Source organism: Vombatus ursinus, unplaced genomic scaffold (genome assembly GCF_900497805.2).
Source record: "Vombatus ursinus unplaced genomic scaffold, bare-nosed wombat genome assembly UNPS02005659.1, whole genome shotgun sequence".
Taxonomy (NCBI): domain Eukaryota; kingdom Metazoa; phylum Chordata; class Mammalia; order Diprotodontia; family Vombatidae; genus Vombatus; species Vombatus ursinus.
In genome coordinates, this window is record NW_020945437.1 from 23,190,843 (window position 1) to 23,210,202 (window position 19,360).

General features: G+C 39.5%; 1 protein-coding gene across 4 annotated transcripts in view; it reads left to right on the top strand.

Moving 5' to 3' along the window:
* XRRA1 (X-ray radiation resistance associated 1) overlaps nt 1–19,360 on the top strand; it is an 88,729-nt gene that overhangs the window by 9,289 nt on the left and 60,080 nt on the right. For 3 of the 4 annotated variants that reach the window (XR_003567876.1, XM_027848334.1, XM_027848335.1), the window contains 2 exons: nt 163–353; nt 16,140–16,211. Coding sequence is in view for 3 of the 4 variants with exons in the window: in XM_027848334.1 (XP_027704135.1) it covers nt 163–353; nt 16,140–16,211 (263 nt within the window). In the remaining variant the exon portion in view is untranslated. Of the gene's footprint in view, nt 1–162; nt 354–2,749; nt 2,830–16,139; nt 16,212–19,360 lie in introns of those variants that run through there. The other variant, XM_027848336.1, reaches the window with a different exon arrangement.

Consider the following 19,360-nt stretch of genomic DNA (forward strand, 5'->3'; position numbering starts at 1 on the left):
TCTTTCTTTCTTTCTTTCTTTCTTTCTTTCTTTCTTTCTTTCTTTCTGCCTTTTTCTTCCTTCCTTCCTTTCTTTTTTTATCTCTTTCTCTCTCTTTCTTCCTTCCTTCCTTTCTTTATTTTTCTTTCTTTCTCTTACTTCTCATTTCTCTAACTTTTATAGGTAAAAGCCACTGGCTGGTGGCCCAAAAAGCTTCCTTAAAGAAGAAGTTCAAGCAAGTAGTGTGCCCACACACAGAAGTTCAGGAAGACCACAAAAAACCTTCCCTGGCACAGATTCAAAGGAAGAAATGGGCCTCGATTGAAAGCCTGTTCCATGTTCCTGAAAAGCACATCTTAGATCGGCCATTTTTGGTGAGAGAAAACTCGGGCTTGGGCTCTTGGTAACCAGCATTCACAGAAGAGCAGGACTGGAGGGGCCCCTAGACCAAAGACGCTACAGTATTTATTAGAGATGGAATAAGAATATAGAATGTCAGAGCTAGCAGGGCACCTAGAGATCATCTAGGCCAACCCCCTCATTTTGTATATGGAGAAACTGAGGCCCCGAGAGAGGAAGTGAGTTGTGATAAGATAGAAGTCATAACAAATAGCTTCTGACTGTAGCCATATGTGTGAGGGCAGAAGACATAGCTAGATTTTGCCCCTCTTCTTGCAGAGAATGGAAAGATCAGGGGCTGGGAGTAGGCTGGGACACTCATGCAGAATAAAAAAGCCATATTATTGAACTAACGATAATTACAATAATAATATTTATGTACTGCTTTGGAGCTAAAAGTCGTTATACTTGCATTGGCTTCTTGGATCCTCTTAACGATCCCATGAGATAGTGTAGAAGGCATAGAGTCTTGCAATGGAAGGAACACAGGGCTTGACATTGGAACCCCTGTTCCATTCCTTACTAGCTCTGTAACCTTGGGCTCCTACCCTCTCTGGGTCTCTGATTTCTCATTCATAAAATGGGAATAGTGCTGTAACAGCCACCACCTCCTCTAGTGTTGAGATGAAGATCAGTGAGAGAGCGGATGTGAATGTGTAACCACAAATAAACTAATACAACAGGCAGGGGTTTGACAGGATGAAGACGAGGCCAGTGAGTGAATGCAAGACATAATTGCACCAGCAAAGGCTTGGAAGGAGGAGGGCACGTTCAGGGGACAAAGCGTTGCCCCCTGGAAGTAAAAGTATTAGATAAATACAAGCTATTGCCATTGTTATTATAATGATTATTATGTCTAGCTTTCCCCCTAGTTAAAAAAGGTGTTTTGGGGGTGGGGTAAAAGATTTAGTTTATAGAAGAAATTCACAAAAGGATGCTCAGTGTTATCATTAGAACCTCTAGACCTCTTGGGGGATTAAGAGACAAAAATGGAAAATTGTGGGTAACTCTCGAGCTCAAAGAGACATTAGCTGACTCTCAGACCAGAGAGCTCTCTTCTGGCTCTAAGAGTTGATGACGACTTTCCTGAAGTCATACAGCAAGTTAGTGACAAGTCTAAAGAAGCTTGTTAAAAGTTGCACCACTAGTTATCAGTATAGACATAACCTCTTTATAGATCTTCCTAACTTCCCCCATAAGCCATCCATCAAATGTTGCCAGAATATCTTTCTTATGCATGGAACTGATCATTACTCCTCTGCTTAAAAACTGTCAGTGGCTCCCTAGTGCCTACCAAGTAAAGTTTTGACTTCTTTGTCAGGGATGCAAGGCCCTCCACAATCTATCGCAACCTTATTGTTGTTGTTTAGTTGATTAGTTGTGTCTGACTCTTTGTGATCCCATTTGGGGTTTTCTTGGCAAAGATACTGGAGTGCTTTGCCATTTCCTTCTCCAGCTCATTTTACAGATGAGAAAACTTAGACAAACAGGATTAAGAGACTTGCCTGGGGTCATACAGCTAGTGGCTACCTCTATCACAACCTTACCTTTCCAGCTTAATATCATGTCACTTGCCTCTATGCACTTCATTTTCCAGCCAAACTGGACAACCCTTTGTCCCCTGAATATAGCCAGCACCCCCCTCCTTATGGACCTGTGCTCTTACAGTTACATTTTTCATTCTTCCACAGACCTCCTCTTCACCTGTCAAATTCCTACCCATTATTTAAAGTCTGACAAATGCCTCCTCCTTAGGAAATCTTCCTTGGTCCAGAAGAGTAGCGTTTTTCTTCAGACTTCACCTAGCACTTTGTTTTATAGCTCTCTAATATATTTATTATGTAATATTTTTTGATCTTTATCTTTGTTTGTGTCTTAGACCTTTGTTTGACTGAGTTCCTTGAGGGAAGGGACCATTTCTTATCTTAGTTTATTGTAGTCTCTAGTAGTACTGAGCACAGTGCTTGGACTCTTGATAAACGTTGTTATTATTATTATTCATAATAACCCACACTCATATGGCACTTGAAGGTTTCCAACACATTTTCCTCACAGTAACTCTGTGAGGTGGGACATGCTAGCCACCCCTGTATCTTTCCAATTTTAGTATGTATACCGAGAAAGTGAGCATTCTAGCTTTATGTTTTATTTGCCATGTTGTGACTAGTGTCCTATTTAGAACCTAGGAACTGAGCTGCCATTTCATTTCGGTGCTGTCTACTTCACTGAACATTTTGTTTGATTCTAGCATCTATTTTTATAGTTTCACTCGGGCAGGAGGCTCCCCAGGTGTGAACTAAGGGGCTTAAGAAAGGGTCAGGTGATGGCTTCCTCTTCCAGCCCGCTCACAGACTTTGCCTCTTGGTTTCAGCCTCTGGCTCAAAGCCCGGGATTCTAGTCCTGTATATTCCTTCATTTGCCTGATTAATGGAAGAGGATCAGCAGGATGAGGTATGGAGAGAAGCTCTGGATACCAGCCAGCTTGTTGTGTAACGGCTATAACCATTTTCTCAGAAGCTTTGCAAAGGCCTCATTAGGCAAATCAATATTAACATGGGATTCTGTTAGAAAACCGTCGTCTTTAGAGAAGTGCCACATAGATTGGGCTTCGTCCCCAAATTCAGCTCATAGTTTCAAGGGAATTTATATCTTAAGAATGCAATTGCCCAGTTACTGTCAGTAAGCTCTGGGTTTCAGGGTTCCTCAGTTTTCAAATTCTAGTCTTCTCTATTTTCCTAGTTAGATAAGTGAGGCCACTCATGTTTCAGATATTTCAGAACTCTGAAGTCCTTCTTCTTCTCATGTTGCCCTCATGCTATGCCCACTGGGCCCAGCATCACTGCTAGAGGAGTTCATTCGGACTCTTGGACCTGCCCCTCTCTGCAATTAGTACTTACTGCCTGAGCTAACTCTTTTTCTACTTGCAAAGCTTGTCTAGTCTCATGCATTGACTGACTGAACCTACTCCTTTCTGAATATGGTGTCTCCTGCTGGGCAAATAGTTCTGCTGTAATATGCTGTGACCAAATTGGAGTGGGGTGGAGAGTGTTATATCCTCTTCCCTAGCTCATTATCTTCCCTACTATCAGAACTCACATTTCTTAGAGATTGATCTCAATTCCTCCCTAGAAAATTTTTTTTAATTTATTTAAAACTTAAATTCAAATAGGAATAGAAAAAGAAACATATTATAAACTTAAATACAAAGAAAAGAAAAAAAGCATTGCCATGTGCACAGCAGAACATGAGACAATTCAATATATGCAGCAATAAATTTCCATTTCAAGAAAGCCTATATAATAAATACTATACATTGTATTCAGAGCTGTCCATCTTTTCTTTGCTTCCTTGTAAGTTTTCTTTTGTTCTCTGCTGTGCAATTTTTAGTTTGTTCTTTTTCCTCCTTCCTCCCCCAAGGAGGCTACAATTAAGCATGAATATATTTTTATGTATGTATGTGTGTTTGTCTGTGTGTGTGTGTATGTATATATATATATACATATACACACTTATACATATATACACAAATGATTATATACATACATATACACATACACACACTTACATACACATACATATACTTAGGTATCTATAGTCATACTCATATACAGACATATACATTCATCTATGTAAGACTGTACTATACTTGTCTATCTTCTGTTTCTCTGCGTGTGGATAACATTTCCTTCCTAAGTCCAAGTCTTTCCATATTTTTCTAAGTCTGCCAACTCATATTTTCCTGCACCACAACAATATTCCAACCTTATATTATCTAGTTATTTTAAATAGTCTAAAACAAAATTGATTAATATGGCTGACATATACTGTAGTTTCCCTATTTTTCTCTTTTGATTAAATCTATTTTAGCTTTAACTTTGTGTGAGATCATGACTACCACCCCTGCTTTTTTTCCTAATAAATTCTACTCCTGATCTTTATTTTATATTTGTATCTCTTATTTCCTATCCCTACTGATTCCTCTACTTTGCTTCTACCCACTTCCTTGCCCATCTATTACTCAACTTACCCCTCCTCCGAAGATCCCTCCCTTACTTCTCCACGTCACCCTTTTCTCTTACCCTCTTGATTCTATCTGAATTTAGAAGACTTTTATAGCCTCCCAAATATATATGTTATTCCCTCTTCATCCCATTCCCATTAATCTAGACACCCTTCTATCACCCCCTTATCCTATTCCCTCACCCTCTTTTTTTTTTATAAATTTAGAAGACTTTTATTCCCTTCTACATGTATATATTGTTCTCTCCTTAAACCCTATCTTATGTGAGCAGAGTTTCCTCTAAAAATCCCTCTGTTATCCTCTCCCCCCTCCCTATCCCCTTAGCCTTTTATTTATTTCTGAATTTAGTAGACTTTTATATATGTACTGTTCCCTCTTTAACCCATTTCCGATGAGAGTAGGGTTCCAGAACTACCAGCCCTTCTCCCCATCTAATTCCTCTGTGTCATTTCTTCCTCTTGCACCTCATTGTATAAGATAATTACTCTGTCTACCTTTTCCTTAACTGTTTTACTTTTTACAATCACATCATACTAAAGTCCACCCCAATCTTTCTTTCGAACTACCCAATTACTGATAACAATCTTAGATATACTTTTTAAATTTCCTCATGTAAAAAGTAAATAATCTGTCCTTATTGAGTCCCTTATAATTAGTCTTTGATGTGTACGTTATATTTCTCTTGAATCTTGTATGTCAAATCTTCTATTAAGTTTAGATTTTTTGCAACAAAATCCTGAAAGTGTGGCAGTTCATTGAATTTGCTTTTTTTTTTTCATTCAGGATTATGCTTAACTTTGCTGGGTATGATATTTTCAGCCACAACCCCAGTTCTTTTGCTCTTCGATATATACTGTTCCAAGACCTACAGTCTTTTAGTGTAACCGCTACTAGCTTCTGTGTGATTATAATTGTGGCTCTGCCATATTTGAATTGTTTTTTTCTTGTTGCTCATAATATTTTGTCCTTGAGCTGAGGGTTCTAGAATTTAACTATGATATTCCTGTAGGTTTTCCTCATAGAATCTCTTTCAGGTGGTGATTGGTGGATTTTTTTCTATTTCTATTTTCCTCTCTTGTTCTAATGCTTTAGGATTTAGGATTTTTTAAAATTATTTCTTATATTGTTGTATCAAGATCCTTTTTTTGATCATAGTTTTCAGGTAGTCCAATTAGTCTTATGTTTCCACTTATTGATTTGTCCTCCAGATCAGTTTTTCTTATGAGATGTTTCACTTTCTTTCTGTTTTTTCATTTGTTATATTCTGTTTTATTATTTCTTGGTCTCTTATAAATTCATTGGCTTCCCCTTGCCCAGTTCTAATTTTCAAAGAGTCATTTTCTAAGATTCTGGATCTCCTTTACCAAAAGAAAGTTGACTTTCTTTTTATAATCTTCTTGTTTTTCTTGGATTGTTCTTATTTGTTTTTTAAATTTCTTCCTTAATCTCTCTCACTTGATTTTTAAAGTCTTTTTAAAGCTCTTCTGTGAATTCTTTTTGGACAAGTAACCATTTGGCATTCCTCTTTGGGGTAGGAGAGGCTTTTTTTGCTTCAGTATCTTCCTCTGAAGATGAACCCTAGTCTTCTGTATTTCCATAGTAACTTTCTATAGTTGGATTCTTTCTTCTTTGCCTGCTCATTTTTTTTTTATTTGTAGCAGCTTATTATTATAATCATCTCTAGTCCTGGGGTATAGGGGATGGTGCCTCTGGCCTCAGAGTCTCCTTCAGTATTCCCTCTGGACTGGAGCCAAAACCAACAACTTTGCCTTCCTGTAAGTGCTCACAGCTAGCAGCATCCCTGCCCCACAGCTTCTATACCCACCAGGTGTGTGCTAGTTCCTTCTAGCCCAGGGCCACATCTCGGTAGCACAGCTGGGCCTGACATCCCTTATTAGCAGAGGTTACTTCAAACTTCCCTTGTTCAGACACCCAACTCCCCTCACTGTCCATGAGGTAAAAATTCCTCTGGCTGGGGCCAAAGCTACCTCCCAACCAGGTAGCCCCAGGACTCGCCCCTTGCTGTTTCAATGGAACTAGCCTGGAGGTGTTTACACTTCACAGGAACCAAACCTCAGTCTTGGGATTTTTTCTGTGGACCTTTTCCAATTGTCCCAGGAAGACCACTGTACTGCTCCAACTCTTGCTTATTTTTACCCTGTAAATTTACCCCGAGGCACTAATTTGTCTTGTTTGTGGGGGAAATCTGAAGAGCTTGGAATTTTCTGACCTACTCCACCATCTTCCCAGAATCCTCTCCAGAAAGTGTCTTACTTTTTTTTTTCATATTTAGTCGATATTTATTTCAGGACATGCCATGTCAAAAAAAAAACAATAACTTGCCTTTAACAACAATATTGCATTATAAAAGCACTTTCTACCCCAATTCGCTTTTTTTTAAAATGAGTTATTGGTATGAAGACTAATGCTAGTCCTGAAACCGTGATTGATGAACTCTTCCATTTAGTTCCGTAATCCAAGTGCTTGGGGCATACTTCCTGGTGACAAAGAGGGTCTGGGGAGGAAAGGAAGTGAGTGGGGATTTTCCCAATTTGTTAGTTTTTGAAGGGCAAAGGACAGATGGGGAGGATGTTTCATTGAAATTTCACCTTTATTATATTATGTTAAGTAACATTTACAACAGATTCCGGGATGGCCATCCTGCACTATAACTCTACAATTCTCTTTCTGCAAACAACTGTATGTAAAATGTGTTTATTGACTTACACAGTGTCTTGCTTTTTAAAAGAACAATAGAAGAATGGCTGATACTTCAGCCCTAAAGTGGCAACAAAGTACAGACATTTCTTAATATTTGGTTTAATGCCTTAACAACTCTTTGTCTCTGTTTCTTGCCCTTAATATCCCATAATTTCATCAACTTTGTTAGGTCTCCTTAATCAATTTCTCCCCCTTTGGAATATGTAGGTCTTTTCTTTCTATTTTTGAGCTCTATGACATATGCTTACCAGTGGGATCTCTATAAACTAAACCAAACTAAAGAAGCTATAGTCACCAACAAAAAGGAAATGGACAAAAGAACAGAAATGGACCTAGATTGTCACCACTTCTTGAGGAAATTTGACCAATGTAAATCAATTGCCAAAATGAGAAGCCCAGAAGAACCTTAACCTTCTTAACCTTCTTGGGAGGGATATGGCAGCTAAGGGGAACACTGGCTTAGAATATAAACTCACATGTAAAATCTTATTCAGGAGGAAGATAGAAGATATTAAGTAGTATTGCCTCATAAAACAATAAGAAGCAGTACAAGGAAAAATAAATTTGCAGAATGCTTGGTAAGAGATCCAATGAAGCCAAATCGCATCAAGAACATTTAAAGATTGACCTATAAGGAGAAAGGAGACAGATAAAAATTGAAGATTTGTCATGACTCTTTTTTAAAATCAAAATTAGGTCCAGGATCTGGACCTGTGATTTCATCATACAGGGAGGTTCCAGTAAAGAAACTCCCTTTCTCAATGCAGATCAGCAGCTATTGTGTAACTTACTTTTAGAGAGTGGTCTGGGAAACACTGAGAGGTTCAGTGACTTGAACAGAGTCATACAGCAGTATGTGTCAGAGGGACTTGAACCCAGGTCTTTTTGACACTGAGACCCACTCTTTATCCACTATACCAGGCTGCCTTTTCTGCCAAAACCTTCATTTAAAAAAATAAACAATTTTTTTCCATAAAAAACAGTGATTTTGATTTGGACACCCCAGTCTACCACGTTCTTTATGAGGAGGTAGAAATGTCACTAAAGAAAACAGTAGCAGGAGGAATAGCTGAACTAAAACAAGTATACATAAAAATAGTTTTAAGGCATTGAAAGAGGATTCTCAAGATACGTGAAGGGAGATGCCAAATTCTTAGAGTAAAAAAATCATAGACATTATTGCTATTTTAAAAATCAGATAGGGTCTGGACCTATGATTTCCTTGATAGAGAGAACTCCTTGAGGAAATTTCTTCTGTCAATGAATATTGGACCCTTTTCTCCAATTTGTAATCCTAGAGAATGATGGCTGTGAAACATGGAATACCATCCACTAGGTGGATGATCCTCCTCTTTGTCCAAGAAACATAATACATTGTGAAATCCCCTTCTTTCTCTAGAATCAGGATTCTTAACTTTTTTTTTTTGCCATGGACCCTGTAGACAGCAGTGAAAACTATCAATCTCTTCTCTGAATAATGTTTAAAATGCAGAATTAAAGAATTAACATGAATGGGTCATGCAAATGAGAGACCATAGGGAGTAAATAGGCTGTGATGTATTACCAACAAATAATTATGAACCAACAGTGACATAAGAGACATCAACAGAGAGATGTACCTCCAGCAGTCAGCCAATTATGTAGCAGGAGTAAGGGATAACAGGTGAGGTCTCTTGTTGTCCACATGTCATTCGAATTTCGAGTGCAGTTGCAGTGAATGGCACCAGGCTGGGTTAGAATGGTTTATTCATATAGCCAAGTACAGCATAGGATGGTAAAGCAATTCTGTCAGAAGCAGAGTTACATATGACCTCCCTTGTTCCCATTGTCTCTTGAGGCAATACGCTGGGTGGTGGGCTGGATTAAATCTGTCAGATGGGGATAAAAATATTTATACTCCTTACCTCATGAGGTTGTTACAAGGATGATGCTGTTGTTTGTCCTTCCCTGACATCAGGGAGGTGATGCCATGATGTTACAAGGATAATGAGATTATAAATGTAAAATAAATTGTTTTCTGATTGAAGGCTCAGAGCTCATGGGGACTCTAGCCTAGGGTTTTCAGGCAAAGGGTCAGCCATGGCAGTTGTTACATTACTGGTAGGGTGATAGGGTTAGGGAGCAACCCCTCTTAATTCTAATGCCTTCCCTCTTTTAATTATTTCCTATTCTGCATACATAGCTTGTTCACACATATTTATTTGCTAGTTGTCTACGTATTACATTGTGAGCTCCTTCAGAGTAAGAACTTTCTTTTGCCTTTTTTTTGTGTGTCTGCAGCATTTAGCACCATGCTTGTAGTATGTACTTAATTAATGTATATTGACTGACTGTCTGGACCAATAGTAAATGCAGGGTTTCTAAAAATTAACCAGGAAAATTGACTTAGGATGAGGAGGGTAAAATTATAGCTATGCCACATCAACAAGCTTGCTACAAAGTTTCAGCAGCCTGTTCTAACTAGATGGAGGCTAAAACTTAAGCATGCCAGAGTTGTGTATCAGGAGACAGCCATAGGGAGAGTGGGCCATGGATTCATCTGGCTATTCAATAAAAAACATGGTGGGACTTATGGGAGTATGCCTCCAGCACCCTGGTGAGAATTTATGTGACTACATAGACAAGAATCTTTTAGGATGAGAAGGCATGGATAGATGTGATTTGCAACATTGGATAGGACTACATGGGTGAGACTATAGATCCATCAAAGTATTGAAGGGAAATAGAATTTGCATAGTATTTTAGTTTATAAAAAACTTTACATTTATGATCTCATTATTCTTGTAACAACCTCTTATGGTAGGGGTAACAAATATTAATATCTTTGTTCAACAGATGAAGAAAATGAACATTTAGGAATCAGTCAATCAGTAAAGATTTATTAAACACCTACTATGTGCCAGGCACTGTGCTAAGTACTGAATCCAGTGCTTAGCACAATGCCTGGCAGACAGTCGACTCTTAATAAATATTTATTGACTGACTGACTGACACTGATCAGAATTCCCCTCTGCCTGCCTCTTCAGAGCCATTTTCTTTTTTCCTTTCATGTTTACTCATTTCTTTCATTTTTAAAGGAATACTTCGTTCTCTCTGTAAAGGTGTTCCTTGAGCCCCATTAATTTCTGTCTAGCAGCCAGACCATCCTGACATAACAGTCACTTAGCTGAAATAAAAACATTGCCTTCCCTAACCAGATACTACAAAATTCTCCCTTTTCTCTGCATTTACTAGAAGTGAGATCTCTGCCTTAAGTTCTAATCCCTTTCCTCCTTCAGCTTCTCAAATTTCTCCTTTCCAAAGAAGACATTCTACAACCAATACCTCTGTATCCATTTTCTACTGTCTCTTTCTTATGTAATGATGATTCAACCTGGACATACCATTGAAAAAGACTCTGTCATGAGGTCATTGATGGATGTCTAGCGCCACCTTATGGTTTACACTCCTCCTGAAAAATAAACACTGGGGGCTACTGATCAAGCAACCCTCTTCTTTTTGGAGCTCCACTGTCTAAGTAATTCATTGGCTCTGCTTCTCAAGTAGGTTGCTGTGCAGAAACTAGATAGATGAGCCTCTTCTTTGTCCAACAACCATGATGCATTGGGAAATCCTCTTCTCTTTCTAGAATAGAAGTTCTTAATGTGTGTGTGTGTGTGTGTGTGTGTGTGTGTGTGTGTGTATTAGATGGACCCATTAGGCAGTCCCAACCCTTTCTCAGAATAATGTTTTAAAATTTGTAAAATAAAAAACATAAGATTACAAAGGAAATCAATTATGTTGAAATATAGTTATCAAAATATTTGAAGAAATAAGTTCACAGATATCAAGTTAAAAACTCCTGAAGTTCTAGAATCTAAGTCTTATTCCCAAACTCAAAACCCCCCAAATTGGGTTACTGAAGAAGTAATTCCAGGGAATGGGAAAATTTCTCAAGGTGTCTCTCCTCGGGCCATATATCTGGGCTATCTGCTTTTGCAAAAACTCTATCAGTGTCTCAATTACTGCCATCTTATGGACTGGGAAAGTCCATTCTTAGGTCTCCAACCTGTGGTCAGGAAAACAAATAGAAAGATAGAATATGGCCAGGAATTTGAGGTCCAGGTACTTCTTTCTTGGGCCACTGAGACAAACATGTGCAGACCACCATAAGCTTTTGCCTTTGAGTCATCATTAATTTCTCTCAGGAGATAGAACTTGTTTCCTCATAGTTTCCTCTCAAGCTGAGTGTAAGCACGTGTCCACCTCTGCCATATGCTTCTGCTGTAGGTTACTATCACATTCCTGGGGGGCAGCAATAGTGCATGGGCATAGGTTCCTTCCTCCACTCCTTCAATAACATAAATATACTTTACTACATACTGGTTTGTCTTCTCAAAGTCCATGAGTACAAGCAAGCAAAAAAGATGGAAGGCTTTACCACGTAGAGGGACAGTCCTACAATGAGAGGTCATCCTCCTGAGTCTGTCCATGAATCAGTTTGAATTCCCTGTATCCTGTCAGATCCCAATGGGCATATCATGGGAAGGTGCCCCTTAGCACCAAACAAAAGGGTACCCTGTAATTTTAACACTTCATTAGAGAACTCATCAAAATGATCAGTGAATCAACTGGCTACCTCCCCTTACATAGAATAGTGAACAAAAATATCAAGTGGACTTAGAAGAGAATATAAGGTAAACAGATTTTTGGTGGGTTATTTTTCATGTATTTATTTGATTTTTCTTAAAATATTGGGCTCTCTATATTAATGGCCTATGTATAATTTTATTCCTTTTTGCATATTTATTTTTATTCTTATGGATGATTATCAAGTTTATAATAAAGGCTTTTAAAAAAGATAATAAATTTGACCTTGGAATATATTGAGTTTGAGGTACCAGTGACACATGCAGGTGGAAATTTTCTGTAATTTGTCAGAGATGTGGATCTAGAGCTCAGAAGAGAGGTCGGGGCTAGAAATAGAAGTGTCTTTAGTGCTAAGCACAAGGCCCTCTACTTAATACATATTTATTGAATTGAATTATTAAACTTATAGGGAGTCAGAATTTAGCTCAACATAAAGACGAACTTCCTAACAATTAGCTGTTCCATAATGGAATGGACTGCCTTGCAATACAGTAAGCTTCCTATCACTAGAGATATGTAAGCAGAGATAGGATGATCATTTCTTGGGTTGTAATAAATTATATTTTAGTTAGGGATTATACTATCCTTAACTAGACCTGTAATGTCCTTTCCAATTCTACAATTCTATGATTTCATATACCTAGTGGCTAGATATCTGTGCCAGGTGTATTCAACAAATGTTGAATGAATGAGTAAATGAACAGTATTTAGGTCCAAATAAATTCCTTTTAGATGGCTATTAGATGGCTCCACTGTCTAAGTAATTCATTGGCTCTGCTTCTCAAGTAGGATGCTGTACAGAAACTAGATAGATGAGATTGTCCAACAGTCATGATGCATTGGGAAATCCTCTTCTCTCTCTATTTTGAGTCATGCTAATAACTAGATAAAGAGAGGTCATCAGTTAGTGTGGGAAGCTATGGGGAAGGCAGCATGATAAAGTGGGAAAAGTAATCTGCCTGATATCAGATGAATATATAGTTCCAGCATTTGCTGACTAGGTGTGATATTGGGCAAGCTCCTTCTCTTCATTGGCCTCAGTTTCCGCCTTTTAAAACACTGTTTTGTATTGGTTCTCTTCCTGTCTGCCTGTGCCTCCTTAGTCTCCTTCACTATATCCCCATCCATCCAGCACCCAATAAATATGGTGGTCCCCCAAACTCCATACTTAACACCTTTTTGTCTCTCTGTTCTCTTTCATCAGCTCCCAAGGTTTAATTATCATCTTCTAAAATTATATATCCAGTGCTAATCTCTCTCTGATCTAAGGTTCTTAACCTGAGGTCTATGAACTTGTGTGTGTATTTTTAATATTTTGATAATTATATTTCAATATAATTGGTTTCTTTTGTAACCCTATATATTTTATTTTATGTGTTTAAAGACGTTATTCTGAGAAAGGGTCCACAGGTTTCACCAGACTACCAGACAAACCCATAACACAATAAAAGGTTAAAAACTCCTGCTCTAATCCAGGAAAATGAGCTTTTATTAAGTGCCTACTTAATACATGTGCAAGGCACTGCCCTAGGTGCTGGGCATACACATATAAAACAAAAAACAATCCCTGGTGAAGCTTATGTGGGGGAAGGGGTGTTGAGAATATAATATATAAGCGAATAAATATATAAATGATTATTTGAGGAGGGAGAGAGAACAAAGAACTAGGGCAGGGGTGGAGAACCTGTGACCTAGAAGCCATGTGTGGCCTTCTAGGTCCTTGGGTGCAGCCTTTTGACTGAGTTCAAGTTTTACAGAACAAATCCTTTTATTAAGGGGGGATTTGTTCTGTGAAGTTTGGATTCAGTCAAAGGGTTGCACTTGAGGAGCTAGAGGGCCACATGTGGCCTGGAGGCTGCAGGTTCCCCAACACTGGCCTAGGAGAATCAGGACCTGAGCCTTGAAAAGAAGCCAGGGATTCTAAGAGGTAGAGGTAAAGATGAAGAGCATTCCAGGTATAGGGGATCCAAAAATACAGAGGCCAGATATGACTTCTGAGTTCAGAGTAGGCCAGTTTGGCTGAATTGTTAAGTCCACAAAGAAATAAGCCTGGAAAGGTAAGCTAAAGTCAGATTGTGAAGGTCTTTACTTGCCACACTAACAAATTGTCATTTATCTTAGAGTTCTTAAACTCTTTTATTTAAGAAAAAAGACCCCTTTGGCAGTCAGGCTGGTGAAGAGCTATGGACCCCTTTGCAGAATAATGCTTTAAAATGCATAAAATAAAATATGTATGATGAAAAGGAAACCAATTATAATCGACATACAGTTACAAGGTATTGAAAAGGCAAATTCACAAACCCTCTGAAAACTCTCCACATGGGGCAACTAGATTGCACAGTGGATAGAGCACCGGCCCTGGAGTCAGTAGGACCTGAGTTCAAATCTGACCTCAGACACTTAACACTTACTAGTTGTGTGACCCTGGGCTAGTCATTCAACCCCATTGCCTAGCCAAAAACAAAACAAAAAAAAAAAAAAAAAAACTATCCACAAAGCTCTTTTTTGGGGGGAAGGGGGCAGTGTCCATGAATCCCAGGTTGAGAACTCTTGTCCAAAAAGCCCTGAAGATTCTTCAATAAAAGAGCAACATGAGCTGACTTTTGGTTTAAAAAGATTGTTTTGGCAGCTGTGTTGAGGATGAATTGGCGTGGGGAGTAGGGGAGACCACAAGCTAGGAGTCCAATTAGAAAGCTCTGCCAATTGGTGCAACAAAGTGAGAAGTTATGAAAGCCCAAATTCTCTGTGAGAGGAGAGCACAGATGTGAGAGATAAGGAAGTAGAATCAATAAATCTTCACGATTGATTATATGGAGGGAGGAGGGTGAAGGAGAGGAGGTCAAGGATTATGTTGAGGATTTGAACCTGGGTGGCTGAAAAGATAGTGATACTCTAAATAAAAATAGCACAGCGAGGGGGCACATTGGATAGAACACGGGGCTTAGAGTCAGAAAGATTCAACTTCCTGAGTTCAGATGTCCTGGGCAAGTCACTTAACCATGTTTGCCTCAGTTTCTCATCTGTAAAATGAGCTGGAGAAGGAAATGGCAAACGAATCCAGTATCTTAGCCAAGAAAACCCCAAATGGGGTCATGAAGAGTTGGACATGACTGAAAAATGACTGAACAATAACAAAAAACAGAAATAGAGAAATTTGGAGAAGAGGATGAGTTTAGGGGGCAACTACAATCCTGCAGCACCGTCTGCTACTGAAAATCTCCACCTGGATATCCCATCAGCATCATAGATAGAACTCATTATATTCCTCCCCACCCCACCTGAATCCTTCCTTCCTTCAGACTTCCCCAGATCAGTTGAAGACCCCACCATCTTTCCAGTTCCCTAGGTTTGTCCTTCAAAGTTACCCTCTAGTCTTCTCTTTTCCTTCTCCCCCCCATTCAATCAGTTACCAATTCTCCTTCCATGACATTCCTCACATTGGTACCCGTCTCTCCACTCGTGCCAACACTGCCCTAGCTTAGGTCCTCGTCACCTCTTGCATTGATCATTGCAGTAGCTTACTTAAAACTGGTCTCCATGCGTCTAGTCTCTCTCCTCTCCGATCCACTCTCTACAGGGCTACCAGACTCCTGAGATAGAGGTCTGAGCATATCATTTCTCTCCTCAGAAACTTTCAGTGGCCTCCTACTGTGTCTAGGATAAAAGATAAACTCCTCCACCTGACATTTTAAGGCCCTCAGCAAGCTGGTTCCCAACTACTTTTCCATATTTATTTCATACTACTTCCCTCCACACATTCTATGTCACAGCTAAACTGACCTACTAATTGTTCCCCAAACTGGCACGTGTCACTTTCTACCTCCATACCTTTGCACGGGCTGTCCCCCCAGGCCTGGAATACACTCCCTCCCCTTAAAATTCCTAGCTTCCTTGAAAGTTCAGTTGAGTTCATACTTCCTATGTGAGGCCTTTCCTGACCCACTCCACTGCTAGAACTCTCTCCCTCCTGAAATCAGTTTGTATTTTCTTATGTGTGTGTAAATTCTACCTCTCCAGGAGAATGTAAGCTCCTTGAGGGCAGGAAATATTTCATTTTTGTCTCTGTGGCCTCCCCAATGAGTGCTTGTTGAATTAGATTGAACTGAACTGGCTGGATTAAATGAGCTTTCAGTTTTAACATTCTGTGTCCTGTGTTTTAAGGTCCCTTCTATCTCCATCTGGGAGGATTGGGGATTTTTTTTCTTTTTTCTTTTTTCTTTTTTTTTCTGCACAACTCCAAATGACCGTGCTGTGCACTGCTGTGGGCTGAATGACATTGCCTGTGTACATTTGGCATTTTGGAAAGGCCTCCAGCGTCGCACTTTGATTAAAGAACTCTCTTGTTATTTGAGTGGTAATGAAAAGAGCTAACTGTTGTTTGCTTTTCCAGCTGAAGCACCACAGTGTAAAGAGACCTACAGATTTGTGTACTGTGAATATCAGCGGCCAGAAGATTGCAAAAGTAAGTAGAAATTGATTCTTCCAGTCTCCACCAAGGCTGCACTCTGATCCTAAGAGAAACATGCTGCAGTTTATCTCCTTTGGCAACTTCATTTGGCAGGACCTGACTGTGGTGCCACAGAATGAGTAGTGGGCTAAGATTTGGGAGGCATGAGCTCTTGGGTCTGGGCCTGCTGCTTACTACTTGGGCATACCAGATACCTGCTCTGGTCTTCAATTTCCTCTTCTGCAAAATGTGGTTGTTGTTCAGTCATTTTTCAGTTGTGTCCAACTCTTTGTGACCCCATTTGGGATTTTCTTGGCAAAGATTCTGGAGTGGTTTGCCATTTCCTTCTCCAACTCATTTTACAGATGAGGAAACTGAGGCAAAACAGGGTGAAGTGACTTACTCAGGGTCATACAGCTAGTAATTGAACTCATGAAGATGAATCTTCCTGACTCCAGGCCTGGCACTCTAGCTGCCTCTTCTATAAAATGAGGATAATGATTGCCTTCTCCCTCCCTAGGCTACCCTACTGTGAGGATCTAGTGAGACAACATGAAAACATTTGAATTTTAGAGTTAGAAGAAACCATCTAGCCCCAGCCCATAACCCAAAGGAATCCTAATTAGCAACAATAGTAATAATGATAATAATTGTAATAATAGCAACAACAGGAATAATAGTAGCAGTGTTAGTAGTAATAATGTCACAAAATCCCCGGCCCCTTCATGAAGACCTCCACAAAGGAGGGTACCCACTGCCTCCCAAGGTGGCCCATTCCACTTTTAGCTCTGATTCTTAAGAAGGTTTTCATGACTCCAAGCCTACATCTGCCTTTTTGCAACATTCTACCCACTGCTCCTGGTTCTGCCGTCTGGGGCCCAACAGAACAAGAGCAATCCTGCTTCCACACGACCGACCTTCAAATACTTAAAGGCAGCTCTCATGTTCCCTGCAGTCTTCTCTTCCCTTAACTATCCTCAGCTTCAGATGATCCTCATGTAACATTGGACTCAAGACCCTTCACCATTCATCCTGGTAGCTCTCTCCAGGGGTTCTTGAGTTCACCAGTGTCTTTAAACTGGGGTTCCCAGAACTGAACCAACCTTCCAGATGAGCTCTGTCCAGGGTAAGCTACAATTAGGCCTTCATTACCGCCTGATTCTTGGAAAGTGGGCCTCCCTTCACGGAGCCCATGATGGCGGTAGCTTTTTGGGCTGCGTGTCCCGCCATACTGCTGGCTCACGTTGAGCCTGCAGCCCACTAAAACCCCCATTTACAAACTGCTCACCATCCTGTACTTAGGAAATTGATCTTTACTCAATTCAGCCTAGGACTCTTGCCTGTCGAGACCTTTTTGGATGCTAGCTCTGTCATAGACTGTGTTAGCTGTCCCTCCCAGCTTAGTGTCATCTACAAATCTGATGAAGCATTCTGTCCCTGCCTCAGTCCAAGTAATTGACAAAATATTAAAAGGCATAGGGCCAAGCACTAATCCCTGGAGCTATGTAGCACATTGTAAAATATACATTATAAATTACAAACTACAAAACATTATAAACTACAAAAAGATTTGTAAGCTTTAAAACACTTTGTAAATGATAATGCCCTTTGTAAAACATAAAACCCTCTACACAAGTAAAGGTTTATTTTTGCTTTGATGTAGCATAAGGAAGGCCCTGATTCCTGAGAGACCAGACCAGTGGAGAACTAGCTTTGGCAGGTGTTGTGAGACGGAAAGTCTTCAAGTATGGATCTCCCCACACTCCCTCCTGTTGGCCTTATGGCCCAATTAATCCTCCTCTCCCAGAAAAAATAAATAAGGAAAAACAAGGCTGAGGAACAGCCTATATGAAGGTGTCTGGTATATGAGCACCAGCCCAGCTCTGGGTGGAGAAGCTCCCCACTAAAGGACTGGCCTCCAGGGCACGGATTTGTATGAGTCCGGCAACCTGTGGGGGAGCTGTGGTCTGCATTAGTGCAGGGTATTCACACAAAAACTCATGGGTCATCAAAGTCCTCAAACATGTTTTCATGTAGTTGTGAAGTCCTAGATTTGGGGTCAGAAGTTCTGGGTCCACATCCTGGTTCTGAAACTAGTTTTAGGACATTAGTCAAACTTCTCCTCTCTGAATGCTAATTTTTCTCATTTGAAATAGTAGTACTTGTACAACCTATCCCAAAGGGTTTTTTGTTTAAATTAAGGTTTTATTGATATCTTTTTCAATTAACAAACATTTATTTTTTTCCCTACCACTCCTACACACACACACACACACACACACACACACACACACACACACATTTTTTCCACTGAGAAGGAAAAAGAGAAAAACAAAACATTGATAACAAATATTTATAGTCAAGCAAAACATCCTCTTTCATTGATCATGTTGAAAAGATGCATGTCTCACTCTTCACCTAGAGTTATTGCTTCTCTGTAAGGAGGTGGGTAGCATGCTTCATCATGGGTCCTTTGGAATCCTGGCTGGTCATTGGGTTTATCAGAGTTCTCAAGTCTCAAAATTTTTTCATCTTTAAAATAGTTTTTATTTTATAAATTATTCTCCTAGTTCTAATCACTTCACTCTATATCATTTCATACAAGTCTTCCCAAATTTGTCTAATGCCATCCCTTTTCATAATTTTATTTTTTGTTCTATTCATATATTGTCACTTTTTTCAGCCATCCCCCAATTGATGGGCATCTCCTTTGTTTCCAGTTCTTTGCCACCATAAAAAGAGCTGCTATAAATATTTTTGCACATGTGGCTCCATTTCCTCTTTGATTTCTTTGTGGTATAGACCTAACAGTGGTATCACTGAGTCAATGGATATGCATGATTTGGTAACCTCTGGGGCATAGATCCAAATTGCTTTCCAAAATAGCTGTGCTAATTCACAGCCCAAATAGCACTAATAGGGCATTAATGTGCCTCTTTCCCCTCAGCCCCTCCAACATTTGTCACCATCCCTGTATTTTCAGCTTTCTCAATCTGATGGGTCTTTTATTGGAACACAGACCTGCTTTAACTTGCATTTCTCTCATTATCAATGATTTGAAGCCACCAAAACACTTGAGGCAAAATATTCTATTATTCTTTTAGACTATAAAATATCTCAAGACCCATCTTAATGTTGCAACAGCATTATGCTAATCACCCACA